General features: G+C 37.2%; 1 protein-coding gene across 1 annotated transcript in view; it reads right to left on the bottom strand.

The window, feature by feature from the left end:
• NFYC (nuclear transcription factor Y subunit gamma) overlaps positions 1 to 18,490 on the bottom strand; it is a 58,616-nt gene that overhangs the window by 24,777 nt on the left and 15,349 nt on the right. The window contains exon 2 of the mRNA XM_050932449.1: positions 3,081 to 3,193. Within this exon, the coding sequence (XP_050788406.1) occupies positions 3,081 to 3,185 (105 nt within the window). The 5' untranslated portion in view covers positions 3,186 to 3,193. The remainder of the gene's footprint in view (positions 1 to 3,080; positions 3,194 to 18,490) is intronic.

The raw sequence follows: 18,490 nt of genomic DNA, 5'->3' as shown, positions 1-18,490 counted from the left end.
CAGGACCCGGGCAGTGCGAGTGCCACTGCATATCAGCTCGTATGCCGCCATCGGCACACGTGCCATAGGTTGCCTACTCCTGGTCTATATTATGCAGAACGTCAAACTAGATAGTCACAGTGGTCCCTTCCGGCCTTATCTTCTAGAATCTTTGAATTAGTTATGACTTCTGTGCAGATCTGTGAATCCTTTCCAGGAAAGGTCAATGATACAAGTCTTCTCTAGGTTGTGCCACAGTTGAACAACACCTTGCATTTAGTTATTTTTAGGGAGGGAAATAATTTTATTCCTGTAAATAAGTACTATGGCTATTACACATTGCATATATTGTATATTTATTTTGGTTTAAAGAGAAGTATGGCATGTTGTCTGGTTACTACCAGCTAAGCAAGATTTAAGAGATCAATTCTTCACCTTTTCTTTTTCCAAATTAAGCATCAACATTTTCACCAAGCCTCTTCTAACTAATTCTGAAGCTGTAATGTATCTTTAGTACTAGTTTCTACAGTTTCTCCATGATTAGGCTGCATTTCTCTGTGTTTTATGGGAAAAAAACATTCTTAAACGGATCCCCTTTTCCCCAGAATTCTAGCTAAAGCATGCACACACAAAAGCACAAGAACAGAAATAAAGATTGTCTCAAAGAGCAGTCAACCAGAACAGTTTGTACCTCAGGTAACTGCTTTGACCCCCTACTACACAACACATGTAAATGAATTCTCAAATTTGCCCCGGTCCACATATGCTGTAGCACTCAGTGTGTTGGCTTTACTAGACATAATAATTTCAGTGCCTGATTACGTGCAGGGTGGCTGGATAGGACTGTTTTATAATTGTTTTTCCCCTATAATCCTTATTAAAATTTTCATTCAGACAGAAGCTTACACACTCGGTATTCAACATTTTTCTAACGTGCAATCAATAAATAGATTCACATGACAGCAGTGTTAGAAATTAAATTGCCCATACTAGGTGAGCTGTAGAATAAACCCTTACCACATGCAGATGAAGACAAACTATAGCTCTTGCACATAAGAGTTCAGTGCACTAAGGGATCAAAGTAATTAATTCTGGTCTCTGCATACAGATTGCTACATCTGTTTCTTGAGCTGAGACTATATAACATGCGGAAAGGGGAAGCTTATCTTTAGACTACTGTATCAGAATAGGGTTCTTCATTTCAAATGGACCATCTTCAAATTGAGCCCTTTTGTTTTCAGCTAATTTAAATTAAAACCAGAAAAATTGGCATTTAGGATAGATTACTGTAATGTCGTAGTAGAGATGTCAGTTGTTCTTGAAAAGGGATTTTTGTTATATGCCCTTATTCTCAGAGGTTTATCTTTTAAGTGGAAAAAAATTGGGTGGTGAAATCTTTATTGTTCATTCTCAGCCTATATGTGAACGTTTTAAAACTAAATCTGACAAAATTCTCTTCAGCTCTGCATTATTTAAGCAAGTGAAAAGTGTAGGGTTTGTGTGTGTGTGTGTGTTCGTTAAATACTGTGCACTTTCTGTTCAAGTTATTTTTAAAACTTCACACTTGCCAAATTATTCTTAAAGTGAGTATAGTACCTTTGAAAGGAAAGTTTATCAAAATTCCACCCTCAGAATCACACCCATAATACCTGCTAACTTCAATAGGAATACGCTTATATAATAATGTAGGCTAGAAAATCATGAACATATTTTATTTGAAAAATAGAAGGTAACACACCAAGATGCACTGATCTAGCTATGCACAAGCAAGAAAAAGGGTATACTGAGCCCTAAACTGCCTATTACATTGACATTGGTGCTTAGATGTCAAAGTGATAAGTGTGTAGAAATATCATAGATTAAACTAAATTGGTCTAGATAACCCTGAATATTCTGAAATAAGTAATTACTGTAGAAGCCATAACTAAATATCCTGAAATTTGTGCATTTAAATTCTAACCAATAATATTGCACAAGTGTACTTCTTCCTCAGTGGATTTCACAGCCATACAGGAAAACTGGTAGAGGAAAGGCAGAGGCCCTACTACCAGTCTGTTTCAAAGTGATGTAATCAGGTGAAGGAAGAAGCTAATGGATTTCCTCTGAGTAAGTATTGGGGAAACATCTGATCCCTCCAGATATACTTTGCAACAGAAAACATTTTTTAGCACTGGCACTAAAGCTGTAAGTGTTGCTAATAGTGAAACTTAAAAGATATAAAATATGAATTTTTGAATGTACCAAGTCAGCAAGCAAGTTTAAAATAAAACGATACGACAAAATGTAAGCCCTATTCTGGAAACAGAAAATAAAAATCCATCTTCTATCTACAAATTTTCCTTAATTCCGGGAAACATCTTAACAATGTTATATATTGTTCGCTAGAATGTGGCAGCTATGGAGCAAAAGTGTATACAAATTTAGAAGCACTGTTGCCATTTTACATTATGGAATTCAAACAGTAGTAAGTACATCCTATAACATATATTCCCAATCAATTGACCTTCAGTTAACCAAAGGCAGCCAGCATCCTGACAGAATCCACAACCATTCATCTACATTTATTTCAAAACTGCTTTTTTCCAAAAGTTTTGAATACCTTTGAAATCTTCTAGGAAATTAAGTTACAACTCTCTATATTAAACAGTTTTTGATTCCATTCTCTCTCTCCCGTAAAAGGTTTTGGTTTAATCTGGACAAATATTTATAATGGATGACTATTGTTTCTCCATAAACTATGAAATATGTAAATTTGATTTCATTATTGCTGAGCTACACCCCAAATTTTGATAAAAGTGTACATTTAGACAAATCGGCTCAGTTCAGCTACATGATGACCATTTTCTAACCCCACAGCTGAGCTAGGAAGCTTCTTGCAGTGATGAACCATGCATGGGGCCAAGTTCTGCCTTGAGATACTTATTCACTATTTCGACTGTTGACTCCAAAGGAACTTATCTGTAAATATCTGAAAGAAGAATTTGGCCAAATGTAGTTGGTTTTTGCAAATATTTTACTATAAGACACTGAAGCAGCAGGTAACTCCTGTTGTACTAGACATTTTCTTAATGTTTTATCACATTATCAAAGGACACTCTTACCACTGTTAGATTTCGAATCTCCTCCATGACCCGAGGCCAGAAAGACTGCAGGCTTTGCTGAGCATCACTACTGCCAGCAGCGCCAAAGCCACCATCTGTGGACATGGTGATAACTGGGGGGAGAAGGGGAATGAGGAGGAGAAAAAAAAGAAATATTAGTAGAGATGGAGGAGACAATAGATTCCAGAAGTCCTAGAGCTTTTCCCGAATCACTTTGCAAAAAAGTCTCCAAACAAGACAAGACTATCAAGTTCACACAACAGTGTGTGAAACTACCTGTTCTCTCCAAAAAAGACTCCAACATAATTTCAAAAATCTGAAGGTTGGCAAGAAGTTACTCACTCTCTTTTATTATTGGAATGCACACATTATAGTTCTATTAAATGTCTAGCCCAAAAAGACTATTATGATGTCCACTGAAGAATTAAAAGACCACCAATATCTTATCAGATGTGAAAAGCTTGCAAACTTACTAGGGTAAGCATCAATCAAGAACAGGGTGAGCAAACACGAGGTCATCGCTATTTTGTCTTTCATCCACTGTGAGTTATCTACACTAGTACTGTTTTTTAAAAGTTAGAATCAACTTAATTAATCAAAATCAAAGAAATTGTTATGCAGCTACTACCCTGCATTAGCCCACACTACTGTAAATCACAAATTTTAAAGCTGAGGGTGTCTACTTACCCTTTTTTGTACTTTATTAAACTACGCTTGTCATTTAGCACTCCAGAACTGAAGTTTGGGAAGCAAATTCTGTTAGCCTTTAGAACTATTCAGAATCTATTTCAGGATACCTTATAACCTGTACTGTCATAAGATACCAAACGTAAGATGTATGCTAATACTTGCAATTCTGATCAACAAATTTACAAAATATAAAGCAACTGAATTACAACCACAGTTGGAGAAGAATAGGACTGACAGGCAGATAGCTATACAAATTTAAAAAAGAATATTGAACTGGGTTTACTTGCTACTGAAACACTGGGCCAATCCTGTACCCTTCACGTGCAAGAACCTCCTGGAAGAGGCTGCAAGATCAAACCCTGTATGTGCGACTAAAAAAAATGTAAAAATGAGGAGTACTGGTGGCACTTTAGCCCACGAAAGCTTACGCCCAAATAGATTTGTTAGCCTCTAAGGTACCACAAGTACTCCTTTTTGTTTTTGGTGATACAGACTAACACGGCTACCACTCTGAAACCTAAAAAATGCATAACGTTTAAGCCAGAAGTGGCTAACGCCGGACAAGCCCAAATATGCTCTTAAAAAGCACTTTAAATGCAAAGAAATAGCTTTATAGTAGGAAAAAAGGAACTCAGGGTGAAGTGTGATTCCTCTAGAATTTCTGGGAAACTAACAATCTTTAGCAAAAGAATGCTTAAGATGTGCTGTGTTTACACACTAGAATCAGTCCAATTCTGATGGCATGTATGAATTAGATAAATGTAGAACACTGCAAGACAGAACTTGTTATTCCCCAGGCATAAGAAGTGTTTCAGGGAATGCCAAAAGAGTCACTGCTCACTTCCCAAATGAACAAAGAAATTAAATGTTATGCTAAATGTTCTCTTGGGTCATCCAAAGCCGCTTTGATGTTTTCATTTAAAAAAAGCCACTCCTACAAGTTCAGTGGGTTGTGGGGAAAGAAACTATGTGCTGCTTTTCAAAAGACAAATCTCAACATATATAGTGATATTTGTGTCTGGTGATGTAATGGAAAAAGGTGTGGCACAAAATTTAGAACTGGCATATTAGGCACAATTCCCATTCACTTCTGATCCAATGCATATAATGGTTTATTTCTGTCTCTTCAAGCTGAAGGAGGAGCAAAGTAATTTTAAAGTTTTATGCGACGTGGTTTAGAATGTTGTCTGGGGGAGACTACTGGTGGGCTTTAGACTCGTTGTGCCAAATACAATAATTACTCTTCTAAAAGAATATTGTTAGATAAGCCTACAGTAGGATATTCATGGCTAGATTAGTACAAACTAACTAAACTGTACGCTCATAAATTCAGAACATATTGAAAGAAGTGCTGTGAATAGTTACATTTAATTTTTTTCATTTGTTGGGGTAGTTTGACAGGGCATAAATACCTACAAAAATTAGATTAACCTATATATATTTGGCCACTATCCACAAACTTTTGCAATAATGGTAAAAATCAAGGCAAAAGCAGTTACAAAATTTCTCTGGAAACAGAAATGACCAGCAGTCATTCAGAATTCAGTAATTCTAACTGCAGCCAATTTTCATAATTAAGCCATCTATGAATGAAAAATCTTCAAATATTTAAAAGGAAAATAAAAGTAGATACAATATTTTAATTAAGTCTTGTAACTGAATTCTGAATTTGTGCATCTCTGCTTCGTCACATGAAGAACAGAAATATAGACTTACGAATGCACAAGCTAATCCTTGAAATCTGCTCTGTGATGGCAATATGCTCTTATGTAACTGAACTCACATATTCATAACACTAAGACGGGACAGGGACTTTCCCTCAACTCATGATGCAATTCACTCAAAAGGCAAAACTAACAGCTATTCAAGCTTATGCTTCAAAGATGATTTGCATTCAAATCCATTTAATACCACAGTGAATTACAAACAGCAAGAAACAGAAAAGCAAAATAAAACAAACCAAGAAGAAAAATACCAGCCACTAGGAAAATATTTCTAAAACCTACATGGATATCACTAAATCGTTTTATCTAATGCTGACTAAGCCTTACAGAAATACTATGCAGTAGCTAGGGTGACCAGACAGCAAGTGTGAAAACTTGGGACAGGGGGTGGGGGAGTAATAGGTACCTATAAAAAGACACAAAGCCCCAAATATCAGAATTATCCCTATGAAATAGGCTACTGCTAGGGTGACTATATGTCCTGGTAACCAAAATATGGATTAAAAAAACAAACAGTAAAAAGTTTTTACAAACACTAAAATCAAACCAGAAATGTTTCTGTGATTTGTCATTAATGAAAATAGTTTAATTAAACACTGCAGCATTGTTTTTGTGTGTGAGAATAAAAATTATAGTGATTATAACAGAATGTGAAACTGACAATCTAATTAGCCTGTCCAATCTCAGCAAAATTCTGGAAGCAAGCAAAGTTCAAGATAGGTAATACACCCAAGATAAGTAACATACACAAAAAATGTTAACACCTTCCCCCAGTTTTATTCAAGGTGGTACTGCAAAAAAGGTAAAGAATAGATTAATATGTTGGAATATCTGTTTTAAATTACTACTGCCATATAAAATAAAGTAGAAAATCAGAGTTATGAACACCAGAGTTATGAGCTGACCAGTTAACCACACACCTCATTTGGAACCGGAAGTATGCAATAAGACGTCAGCAGAGACCAACCCCCTCCCCCCAAATACTGTATAATACTGTGTTAAATGTAAACTACATAAAGGGAAAGTTTAAAAAAAGATTTGACAAAGTAAGGACACTCTCTCTGTGCTTGTTTCATTTAAATCAAGATAGTTAAAAGCTGCATTTTTCTTCGGCATAGTAAGGTTTCAAAGCTGACTTACGTCAACGTTCAGTTGTAAACTTTTGAAAGAATAATCATAACGTTTTGTGCAGAGTTACGAACAACCTCCATTCCCGAGGTATTGTAACTAAAGTTCTACTGTATGGACTTGCTTTTATGACTCATTATTTCCAAAAGTGAAAGCTGTACCACATGAAGAAAAGTTGAGATTCCTTAATCTTTTCCTCTCAAAATAGAAACAAGAGTTTTTGATGCAGTAAGCATTGAACATGACTGTATCAAACTGTATATCATTGCTCATATTAGTAATGAAAAGTTTAGTTGTTTTTAATTGAGAATCCACTCCAACTAGACTGTTCAAAATGACAACGAATTGGTGAATAAATTACTCCATATTAGACAGGAAGGACAGGAAGTGTTAAAGTTACACTAATGAAAAGCTTTATCCTCTATTGTCTGTATCTGCTAAAGCAAGTTTTCCCTTGTATTCCAGATATACCTATTGTACAAATTAGCATAAGATACTGAAAGAGCTCAAAACCAGTTTAATCTAGTCATCCAGAATTTAAAAAAAAACCCTTAAGTTAAAATCATATCTTTAAAGTAAATAAATACAAGACCAATATTTCAGAATGCAGAATCAACAGCCTGGTGGTTGACTCAAAGATAATTACTACTTTAAATAACTGCTTAAGATAATTATTAGGAAACTGCAAAAAGAAGGCAGTTTGAGGTTACTACAGAGCTATTAATAATTATCTCTAGTAAAAAACATCCAGCTGGAAACACAATGCATCAATGGCTAATGTGTCTGTGAAGGAATGCTATGCTGATAGAAAATATTTAAAACAAACTTGAATGTCTGCGTCTCCTAGGCAGGTTAGAACATCTTGAAACATTAATACAACCAGTTACTGGCATAAGAAAAAAAATCATGTTTGACTTAGAACAGGGGTCGGCAACCTTTCAGAAGTGGTGTGCCGAGTCTTCATTTATTCACTCTAATTTAAGGTTTCACGTGCCAATAATACATTTTAACGTTTTTAGAAGGTCTTTTTCTATAAGTCTGTAATATATAACTAAACTATTGTTGTATGTAAAGTAAATGAGGTTTTAAAAGTGTTTAAGAAGCTTCATTTAAAATTAAATTAAAAATGCAGAGTCCCCCAGACTGGTGACCAGGACCCAAGCACTGCAAATGCCACTGCAAATCAGCTCACGTGCTGCCTTTGGCACGTGTGCCATAGGTTGCCTATCGCTGATCTAAATGAACAGTCCATATAGATTTCGCCCTTTCTGGCTCCCATCTCTCCCTGCAATATTGATCCACACAAACACCCCAGGTAGTTTTCAAGTTCAGAAGACAGTAGCATCTGCATTTAAGAGAAAAAGCAGTGACCAGCAACAGGGGAGGAGGGGACCATACTGCTACCCGTGGGCAGGGGCTTCGGAACTCACATCCAAGATCACCGAGGTGCCTTTCCGCTGCTCCGCGGGGAAGACTCCCTGGCTGGCAGCTGCCTGCCCTTCCTGGAGGAACTCCCTGTTGGAGAGCAGCAGGCTGAGGGGTCCTGGCCGCCGGCCCCGCCGCTCAGCCCGCCGCTGGTCTGGGGTCCTGGCCCCCGGCCCCCAGCGGCCCCCCGGGTCCCAGCGGCCCCGCCGCTCAGCCTGCTGCCAGCCCGGGGTTTCTTTCACCTACGCTGGCAACGGGCTGAGCGGGGCTGGTGGCCAGGAACTCGGTTGGCAGCAGCGTGCCATTAAAAATCGGCTCACATGCCACCTTTGGCACGTGTGCCGTAGGTTGCCGACCCCTGACTTTGAAAGTCAAGCTGCAAAGGGAAAAATAAGAACAAAGCGAGAGGGATTACACCGACCTAACCATTTTCCTTCAGTTTAATTAGACCAAGAAAAAAAGAAAAAGAAAAAAGTTCAGTGGGGAGAAAACTGTCATTTCTCAAAGTACACAACATTTTATCAAACAGATGAGTTTTGTACAATCTGCAGAACACAGATAGGTTTAAAGAAATAATTTACAAATAAGGCTTGTAAGTGCTGGAGAGAGAGAGAGATGGTTCTGCTTCAAAAGGATACAACATCTGCCTATGTGAGAGAAAGGATCAAGAAAAATATATTGATTTAGCTAAACCGCTATACAGAAACTGATTTAGTTAATTTTGTCCACACAAGCAGAGGATTGCACACACTGATTTCAATTTACAAATTTCTTATGGCAGACTTGATTTAAAGTAAATCGATATAAAGTAAACAAACCAAAATTAAAATGGCCACACAAGAGGACACAGTTGCACTAATTTAACTACATCAGTTTCTAGATCCATTTAGTTTTAACTGATACAAATTTATTGTGCTGACAAGGCCTAAGATTTCATTACATTTTGCCTCTCTTCCCCTGAAAACCTCTCTCTCTGGGATGTACTGCGAACCCTTGGGATCCTCATATTCCCTACTTTAAGCTCTTCTCTGCATTATCATTGTCACTATCCTTTTAGCACAGGACATGAGTGCACAAAAATGTCTAACAATACTGCTCTTTAATGTGGCCAGCAGCATCACTGCTGAGAAATACAAGGCCAAAACCAACCTCTGTATCATCAGGTTACCATAATAAACAACATTTTGCATTTACACAGCACTTTTTCATTCAATGAACTTAAAGACTTGATCACCTTTACAAACATTATTAAATCTTACAACCAACCCTATGAGGCACAGAAGTTCTACTTATTCTCCAATTTATAAAATTGGGGTTATTTTGGAAAATGGCCATAGCTACTCAATGCTTCATTTTTTTTTTGCCCCAATTTTATAAAGTAAAAAATAATGAAGCATTGAGTGGCTAAGGCCGTTTTCCAAAACATTCTCCAATTTTCAATACCCTAATTTAGCACCACTGGAAGAGGGGTTAAAAAAGAAATCAGGCCAAAAGATATCTGCAGTTGAGCACCCAAGAGTTATGCACCCAAATCACAAGCTACTTTACACACACACATATACATATACACACACACACACACACACATATACACACACACACACACACATATATACATACACACACACATATATACACATACATATAGCACATGCAAGATGGGAGTTGCCTTACAAATAGGCCACTTCCACCTTAACTGGCCTCATTAGCACTGACCCCTCTACTTGGTAAGGCAACTCTCATCTTTTCATGTGCTATATTACATATAGTGCTTACTGTTTTTTTCACTCCGTGCATCTGATGAAGTGGGTTATAGCCCATGAAAGCTTATGCCCAAATAAATTTGTTAGTCTCTAAGGTGCCACAAGGACTCCTTGTTGTTTTTTGCTGATACACACTAACATTGCTACCACTCTGAAATCTGATATACAGTAGCTCTTCTATTCATGAGGAAGACAAAACGTAGTGTTATAGTGAAACTCAATCTACTGAATAGTCACTGGAGTTTTTGTATGTCTGAGTAGCTGTTTACAGTTCTGCTTTCACTCTTTATGGAAACTTCATGTATATAACTGTGGTATGTATCCAATCATTCAAATCAGTTTCTGTACCAGATGACTGGAGGATAGCTGATGTAATTACAGGCCAGTAAGCCTAACTTCAGTACCAGGCAAAATGGTTGAAATTACAGCAAAGAACAAAATTATCAGACACACAGATGAATACAATTTGTTGGGGGAAGAGTCAACATGACTTTTGTAAAGGGAAATCATACCTCACCAATCTATTAGAATTCTTTGAGGGGGTCAACAAACATGTTGACAAGGGTGATCCAATGGATTGAGTGTACCTGGAATTTCAGAAAGCCTTGACAAGGTCCTTTACCAAAGGCTCTTAAGCAATGTAAGCAGTCAAGGAATAAGAGGAAAGGTCCTCTCATGGATCAGTCACTGGTTAAAAGACAGGAAACAAAGAGTAGGAATAAATGGCCAGTTTTCAGAATGGAGAGAGATAAATAACAGTGTCCCCCTGGGGTCTGTACGGGGACCACTGTTGTTCAACATATTCATATATGATCTGGAAAAAGGGGTAAACAGTGAGGTGGCAAAATTTGCCAACAATACAAAATTATTCAAGATAGTTAAGTCCAAAGCAGACTGTGAAGAGTTACAAAGGGATCTCACAAACCTGGGTGACTGGACAACAAAATGGAAAATAAATTCAATGTTGATAAATGCAAAGTAATACACATTGGAAAACATAATTCCAACGATACATGCAAAATGAAGGGGTTTAAATTAGCTGTTAGCACTCAAAGATCTTGGAGTTATTGTGGATAGATCTCTGAAAACATCTGCTCAATGTGCACTGGCAGTTAAAAAAAAAAAAAAGCTAACAGAATGTTAGGCACCATTAGGAAAGGGATAGATAATAAAACAGAAAATATAGTGCCACTATATAAATCCATCGTATGCCCACATTGTGAATATTGTGTATAGACCTGGTCGCTCATCTCAAAAAAAGATAAGAATTTGAAACGGTACAGAGAAGGGCAACAAAAACGATTAGGGTTATGGAACAGCTTCTGCATGAGGAGAGATTAAGACTGGGATTTTTCAGTTTGGAAAAGAGATGACTAAAAAGAGATATGATAGAGCTCAAACATCTTGATTGGTGTGAAGAAAGTGATTAAGGAAATGTTATTTAATCCTCTCATAACAAAAACTAGGGGTCACCCAATGAAATTAATAGGCAACAGTTTTGAAAAAACAAACAAAAAGGAAGTGCTTCTTCACACAATGCAGTCAACCTGTGGAACTCATTTCCCAAGGGATGTTCTGAAGGCAAAAACTATAATGGGGTTGAACAAAGAATTAGATAAGTTGATGGACGATAGGTCCATCAATCGCTATTAGCTAAGATGGTCAGGGATACAGCCCCATACTCTGAATGTCCCTAGCCTCTGTCTGCCAGAAGCTAGGAGTGGACAATGGGATGGATCAGTCGATGACTGCCTATTCTGTTCATTCCCTCTGAAGCACCTGGCATTGGCCACTGTCAGAAGACAGGATACCGGGCAAGATGGACCAATGGTCCGATCCAGCATGGCCATTCTTAGGACTCTCTAAAAATCATACATGGAGACAATAATCTCACCACTTCAAACTCAACCTGGGATTCCTTAGCCTCATTTCTGCTGAGAAAGTTATATAAACCAGACAGTCCTGTGCCCTGGCAGGATCTCAGTGCTTGCTTATGGGTCCTGGAACATCTCCCACTTTATCTAGCCTCCTCCTAATAGGCAGTACGAGTACTTAGCATTTATACAGCACTATAAATCTTCAAATCACTGTACAAAACTCACCAGTTAATCTTCACCAGACTCCAATAAGATTTTTCCATTTCACAGATTGGAAAATATGAAAGAGAGGTTAGGCACCTTGCCCAAGGCTATAAAGTGAGTTAATGTTAGAGCCAGGATTGGCCATCAGGAGTTCCTGGCTTGTAGTCTCATGTTTAATATGCTACTAGGCCAGGCTTTGAACTTTTCCATTCTTATTTTCTCACTTTTTTTCTATTTACATTAATGTTCAGTATCTTCATATAAGATTTCCTTTGTCAGCTAATGTATCCGATGAGTTTTACTTTCTGAATGCACTCATTTTGCATTTTGAATTGTGCTACTGTATTTCTGCCTTTATGTTGTGAAGCATTAATGAAACGCTACAAATAAATATTCTAGTACACATATATATTGCATGACTTCAATGAAAGCAGCCTCCGGAATACACGATCACTTTTACATCTGCATTTTGTTGTTCTGTCACATTCTAGTATATCATTCCCAAGTACAAAAGCAACAGGAAAAACATGCCTGAGCTGAAAATGGTTAGTGCTCCAACGAGAAAGATCATTTTGCCTCAGGATGCTGTTGGTGTTACAAAATCCACTACTCACAAAAGGTGTATCTATCAGGAAGCTCAGCTGCAGAAAAGGAAAAACAACGTAGAGCCCATATTTCATGCTATTGAAGAAAAGTACCTAAAAAGGAAGAATAAAGAGCCCCTCGCCTACCACACAACACAAGAAACTGGAATTCAACAGAATCAAAAATATATTTTCTGTGTCAGAAAGTGAGCATGTATTTGTTTTGTCAACATTCATAATGATCGTTCTGATAAAAATATTTAAAAAATGCATCAGACTAAAAGTCCTCAGACTACAAACTTCAAAATAGCTAGCTGCAGTCTCCACAATTCAAGGGACAGATTCTGATATCAGATATGCAGAGCCCAAACTCGTGTATCAAAAAATCTGCTCTCCGTAGTAATAAATTATGATGTCACATGCACTTAAGCATGATAGCATCAAGAGGAGGAACAATCTAGCAAGCAAGAAATAGCCTCACAAAAGGGTACATGTATTTTAACAAGGTTTTAGTAAAGCAGGCTTCTTTAAAGTTTGCCTGAGCATGACAATTGCTTTCTACATCTGAACTGGGGAAGCAGCACATTACCCATAGCCAGATACTGCAGCAATTATATTTTAATTGCAAAGGCCAAATGCACTACTTTTAACAAGTCACATTCAACCCACTGACTGCAGAATATAAACTGTGAGCTTGAAAATGAACTGCATGAGATGACATTTTACGTCTCAGCAACAATAAGAATGTCTTAGCTGTACTGAAAGCTAGTTTCTGGGCCACTGATCAATAGCACTTGTTCTTCTACATGTGCATTTGCCCTGCTCCAGTCCCAAGGGCTGACTGTGATCTTGCTTTGAAATCATCCTTTGAGAAACCATACCGATGGTCTGATAACTGCTTCCCAAAAGAAACAGTGCCTGAACCTGCTGTACATTTCTCTGCTTCAAGGCCTACCCTAGAGGACATATAAACTTTCAGCCTGGCAGCTGACCCACCTACCAAGAAATACTATCAAAGCCTCAAATGTATTCCATTTATCATTCCACAAAACATAATTTTTAGGACAGAGGCCAAATAATATAGCTCCAGCAAGCTGGTAGCATAAAGATACAATAACTACAGTCACAGAAAGAAAATAAATCTTATGTGCTTGGGGGAGAAAAAAAAAAAAAGCTCAGATTTTTAACCTGCTTTCACGGTGAGAGACTGTTCTCTTCACCACCCGAACACACTCGGGCCCTGTCCAAGCTGGAGCACCATGCTGTAAAATGGTTGTAAAGCAAGGTTCTGGATAGCATTACAGAACTATGCTGACAACAGTTTTTAAATAATGGTGTAGATCGCAAGGTTAGTGCTGCAATGTGGACAGATTTGCTTCCAAACTAATGATGCTAGAGTCTATGAGTTCTGTCCCTTTCTCTACTTCCCAGTTAGTTGGGTCCTTGCTTGGACTTGGAACATGTTAGTAACTGCCCGGCCTTGCCTAACACTAGATTTTTGGGGAACGTTCTCACTGTTACTAACCTTGATACAGATCCACAAGCAGCAACAGAGGGACCATTAGTGTAGACAAGGTCTCCAGGAGGCCACTGGCATTTTTAATACTGTGTTGTCTAACCTTGAGTGCTGTAGCAGTAGTGTGCTCACCCTCTCTAGTCTCACATACTGAAGCAACCAGCATGACAGACTTAGAGGAGGCACTGATAAGAACCAGAGACCTGCATCCAGCTCTCCTGAAATGGAAAGATGGTCAAGCAAAAGACAGCACATGAAGACGCGGAGGTATTACCTGAAAGAGTCTTAGGGGCTCAGTGTTTCAGAGTGTTCCATAAAAAGAATAATGAATGTGCAGCTTGGGTATCTGATTTGTAATGAATTAGGCCCCAATATATACAGTCACAGTTATGCATGACAAATCCTTTCCAAAAGAAAGTCATTTGAATTGGTACAGAGGTTTGTTTCCACTTTTGATATATCCACAAGTGGAAACAAAAAAGCTCTGGTACAGAAAAAAAAAAATGTTTATTAACAAGTGGGGAAAAACATGTATTTAATGTTTCTATATTTAAAAATACTTTTGTAGCACTGTAGAACCATTTATTAATTTTGGAAATAAGAAGAATCTAATTTCAACTAAGGCAGTGAAAACTTATAAACAGGAAATTACAATAAAGAAACACTAGTCTTGACTCCCCATTATTGTCAACGTTAGTGAATATCTAAACTCTTTGGATCTTTTATAATAAACACTAACTCTGCATATCAACACCTTGTTTTCCAGCAAGGCGGTGCTTTAACATAAATCAATAAATGAGGGTCAATATTGGCATAGCTGATAACATAAATAAGTGATCACATGAGGAAATCATACTTCTTATTTTATCTAGATTTCCTATATCGAAAGAAAGAATTCCCTGAATAAGCAGAGTTAGGTCTCTTCAGGCTCTATTAGGTCACATCTGGTCCATCTGTCTGAGCCAGTGTGCAGGAAAAGATCCTTAGTACACTTTTAAAAGCATTCTCCAATTGTGTTTTAAATGCTTCTTATATCGTGATCCACAGGAAGTCAAGAAAAAAAGGACCAAAGTTTCTGTGATTTAAACATGCAGCAATATAAATATACTAGCGTAATCAAGTAGAATCCTCACTCTACTATGAGTACAGTACACACACACCCCGCAAAAGCCCATGCTTACCATTTTCCAGGGGTCTGACTTTACTGACAACTCAAACAACAACAGAATTAAACCTCAACCTAAGATTTCTCTTCAAGCATGACTGCACTTAGGGTTTTCCATGCGGGACTGCTATCTATCTCTTTCCAATTGGCTCTGATAGGCACTGCAACTATGTTTATACTCCTGACTGGCGCTAACCAGACACTCCTGATCTAACTTCAGAGAGTGACTCAGTTATTGCTTTCCATACAGGCTTCTGGCACAGAAGCTTAGGTGGCTCAGCTGTACCCCAAATTTCTGTAAAGAATCCTGTTACAACTAGCTTTTTGGAATATGACCAATTCATCCAAAAGTGAAGAAATCTTCTGGGAAAGTGGAATAGCATGCTTTCCTATACAATCAATCAAAAAAAAATATTGTCAGCAAACCTTAAAGTTCATATCAGGCTGTAGGGTATTAATCAATCTACCAGCTTTTAAATATCCACCAGCAATCTTGATATGTCCTTGGAAAGGATGCAATTAAGCTACAGTGTTTAGAAAGGCCTCATTAGAAAGATGGGTTCTCAGACCCTAGGGATTTGTAAGTTTCCTTTCTAACCAAATTTTACTTGTTAAAGGTTATTTGCATAATAGTTCCTAGAGACCCCAACTTGCTTGACCATGATTCAGTGACATGACCCAAAAATGGGATTCCTATTCTGCAAAATCTTTATAGAAAAATACAACAGAAAGTTTTATATTAATGCTTATTATTTATATTATGGTAGCACCTAAAGATCCAATCAAGATTGAGACCTCATTGTGCTGTATATGGCACAAACTGTCATTTCAAATTGTGAGAAGTAGCAATTTCTCAAGCTTTTCAAAATACTGAAGACTGTCTGAAGTAAATCTATCTACGTTGCCCAGGATTTAGGTACATTATTTCTATAAATATTAATTAGAATCACATCCAAAAAAATATGCATTGGACTGAAAATTTACACTAAATTTTGCATATGGTTGCAGCAATTCTGCATTATTTGCATCATACTGTATGCCAACAAACCATCTGCCATAAAAACAGGGTCTTGTGCTCTTAGCACTGGATTGGGAGTCAGGAATCCACAAGTTCTGATCACAGCTGATATGACCTCCTGAGTCCAAAGACAAGTTACAATCTATTTGCACCAGTTCTTCCATAAAACAGAAATTCCAGGAGTGTTGTAAAGCACTTTAAAGACAAAAAGTCCTAGTAAGTGCTAAATACAATTATTCTGGCGTACACAGCAGCAGCAACAATGCAGTGATCAGTAAAACATAGTAATTCTTATCTTGATGCACAGGAAATAAGTTATGCATAAATTAGGGCTAGAATATCAACTAGAATCAAGAGATTTAGGCACATCTTTCTATAAATGGCTATAGAGGAATTTAATTTACAGGATAATTTTGAAGCTATTTCCATAAAACAGTGCTGCAAAGATACAAACATTCCCTCAGATGAACATGAACATTTTCCACTGACTTCGATGAGGGCTTAATGTACATATTCAAGGAGATAGTATGGCCCTTAAGCTTTTTCAAATAAAATAGAGCACTTGCAAATATTTAACTGCTTCCAACATACAGTATTTAAAAATACGTTTCCTTCTAATACCTTTACATCAAGAAACTTCTATAATTCCTCAGTTTCATTTTTAATTTTTCCTCTTAATGAAAAAGAGTTTTAGATGCTTAAATTGCTAGGATAATAAATACTTAGCACTATATATTTCTTTTTGGCTTCAAAACACTATGTAAACATTAGTTCTCACAGCACCCCTGTGATGTATTTTACCTATTCCCATTTTGATGAACTGTGGCACCAGACTTGGCCAAGGTCATAGTGAGTTGCAGAGCCATGAACAGAAGTGAGGAATTACTAGCTTGCAATGCCACGTGTAACCCATTAAACTACAGTGAAGTGAGTGAGAGTGCACACGTGAAGCAGAACTTAATTTGGCCATGTGACTACTCCTGAAGTGCAAACTCTGGGATGAAGACCTTGATCCTGGAAAGAATTATGAATATGATTAACTTTAATATGTCAGTAATCCCATTTAATTTAATGGAACTACTGATGCTTAAAGTTAGGCATGTGCTTACGTCTTTGCAGGATCAGGGACCAAGACTCCACATTTGTTGTAGTAACCTGCAAAAGGAAGTAACTATTCTTTAAACACTCTGACAAACATTTAAGTATTTGTCATATAGACCATAAACATAAGTAAAGTTACATTATGCTAAGAGATGTGTGCATCAACACCCAGATATCCCACGTGTTGAATACATACACAAAGGGCAGCATCGCCTAGTTATTTAGAGTAGGGGCCAGGACTCTATTGCCAACTCAGGCAATGACTTACTGTATGACTGTGGGCAAGTCAGAATTGCTATGCCTCAGTTTCCCCATCTGTAAAACTGGGATAATACTTATCTTTATAGAACATTTTGAGCTCCCCATTTGAAATGCACTATGGGCAAAGTACTTCTATTACATAGTATCACAGAATTCATGTTAAAGAACTCCACTGTGTTATCCATGTGACTTTGTACACAAAATGACTGCATATATTATTTGTTATGCAAACTTATTTCTCTAATTTTAATCCTAGTGATGGTTCTCTGTTTTATTTACAAATTAGACAAACACACACACCATAGGGTTTATTCCATGATAGGACCACCAGACACCTTAAGTGCACTGAAAGGCATGAAACTGAATGCAAGAGACTCAATAATTGACCTTTTCTTAGTGCAGCACACGACTAAAGTATTATAGTGACTGTAAAATGCTTAATTTTAATGTTTTTAAAAGGTAATCTATTTAAAAAGTAAGCAAAACTAATCTGAATTGCTGTTTGCGTCAGTTATTTTAGTTTCCTTTCTTCCTTTGAACCAGAGAGCATAAGGTCACAGCTAACATCTGGTACTTTAAAAGTTAAACATTTACCAAGATTTTTTGTTTTCCCTTTGCACTCAATCCTTCCCAGGTTTGGTTTCAGTGTTGGCAAGATTTTTTCCCCATACAGAATAAAAATGGATTCAGAGGGCCTTTAGATAGATAAAAAAACAAGTGTTAAGATATACCTTGTATATATAAATTTCTATATCAAATGCTGAGTAAAGATGTAAAGGACTAATAATCTGAACACTTTTTGAATAAGGTCTATTTCACATGGTAAAATACTACGCACTTTGTATATATTAGATCATCCGAAATGGTGCAACTTTTTCTCCTAACTTTAATCTTGTTCACTCAGGGAATCTAGTATGAAATGTGCGCTATATATTGCGGTTTTATAAATTTAAA

This window comes from Gopherus flavomarginatus, chromosome 22, assembly GCF_025201925.1.
Source record: "Gopherus flavomarginatus isolate rGopFla2 chromosome 22, rGopFla2.mat.asm, whole genome shotgun sequence".
Taxonomy (NCBI): Eukaryota; Metazoa; Chordata; order Testudines; family Testudinidae; genus Gopherus; species Gopherus flavomarginatus.
The sequence above is the reverse complement of the archived record's forward strand: the minus strand, read 5'-3'. Positions and strand labels throughout refer to the sequence as shown.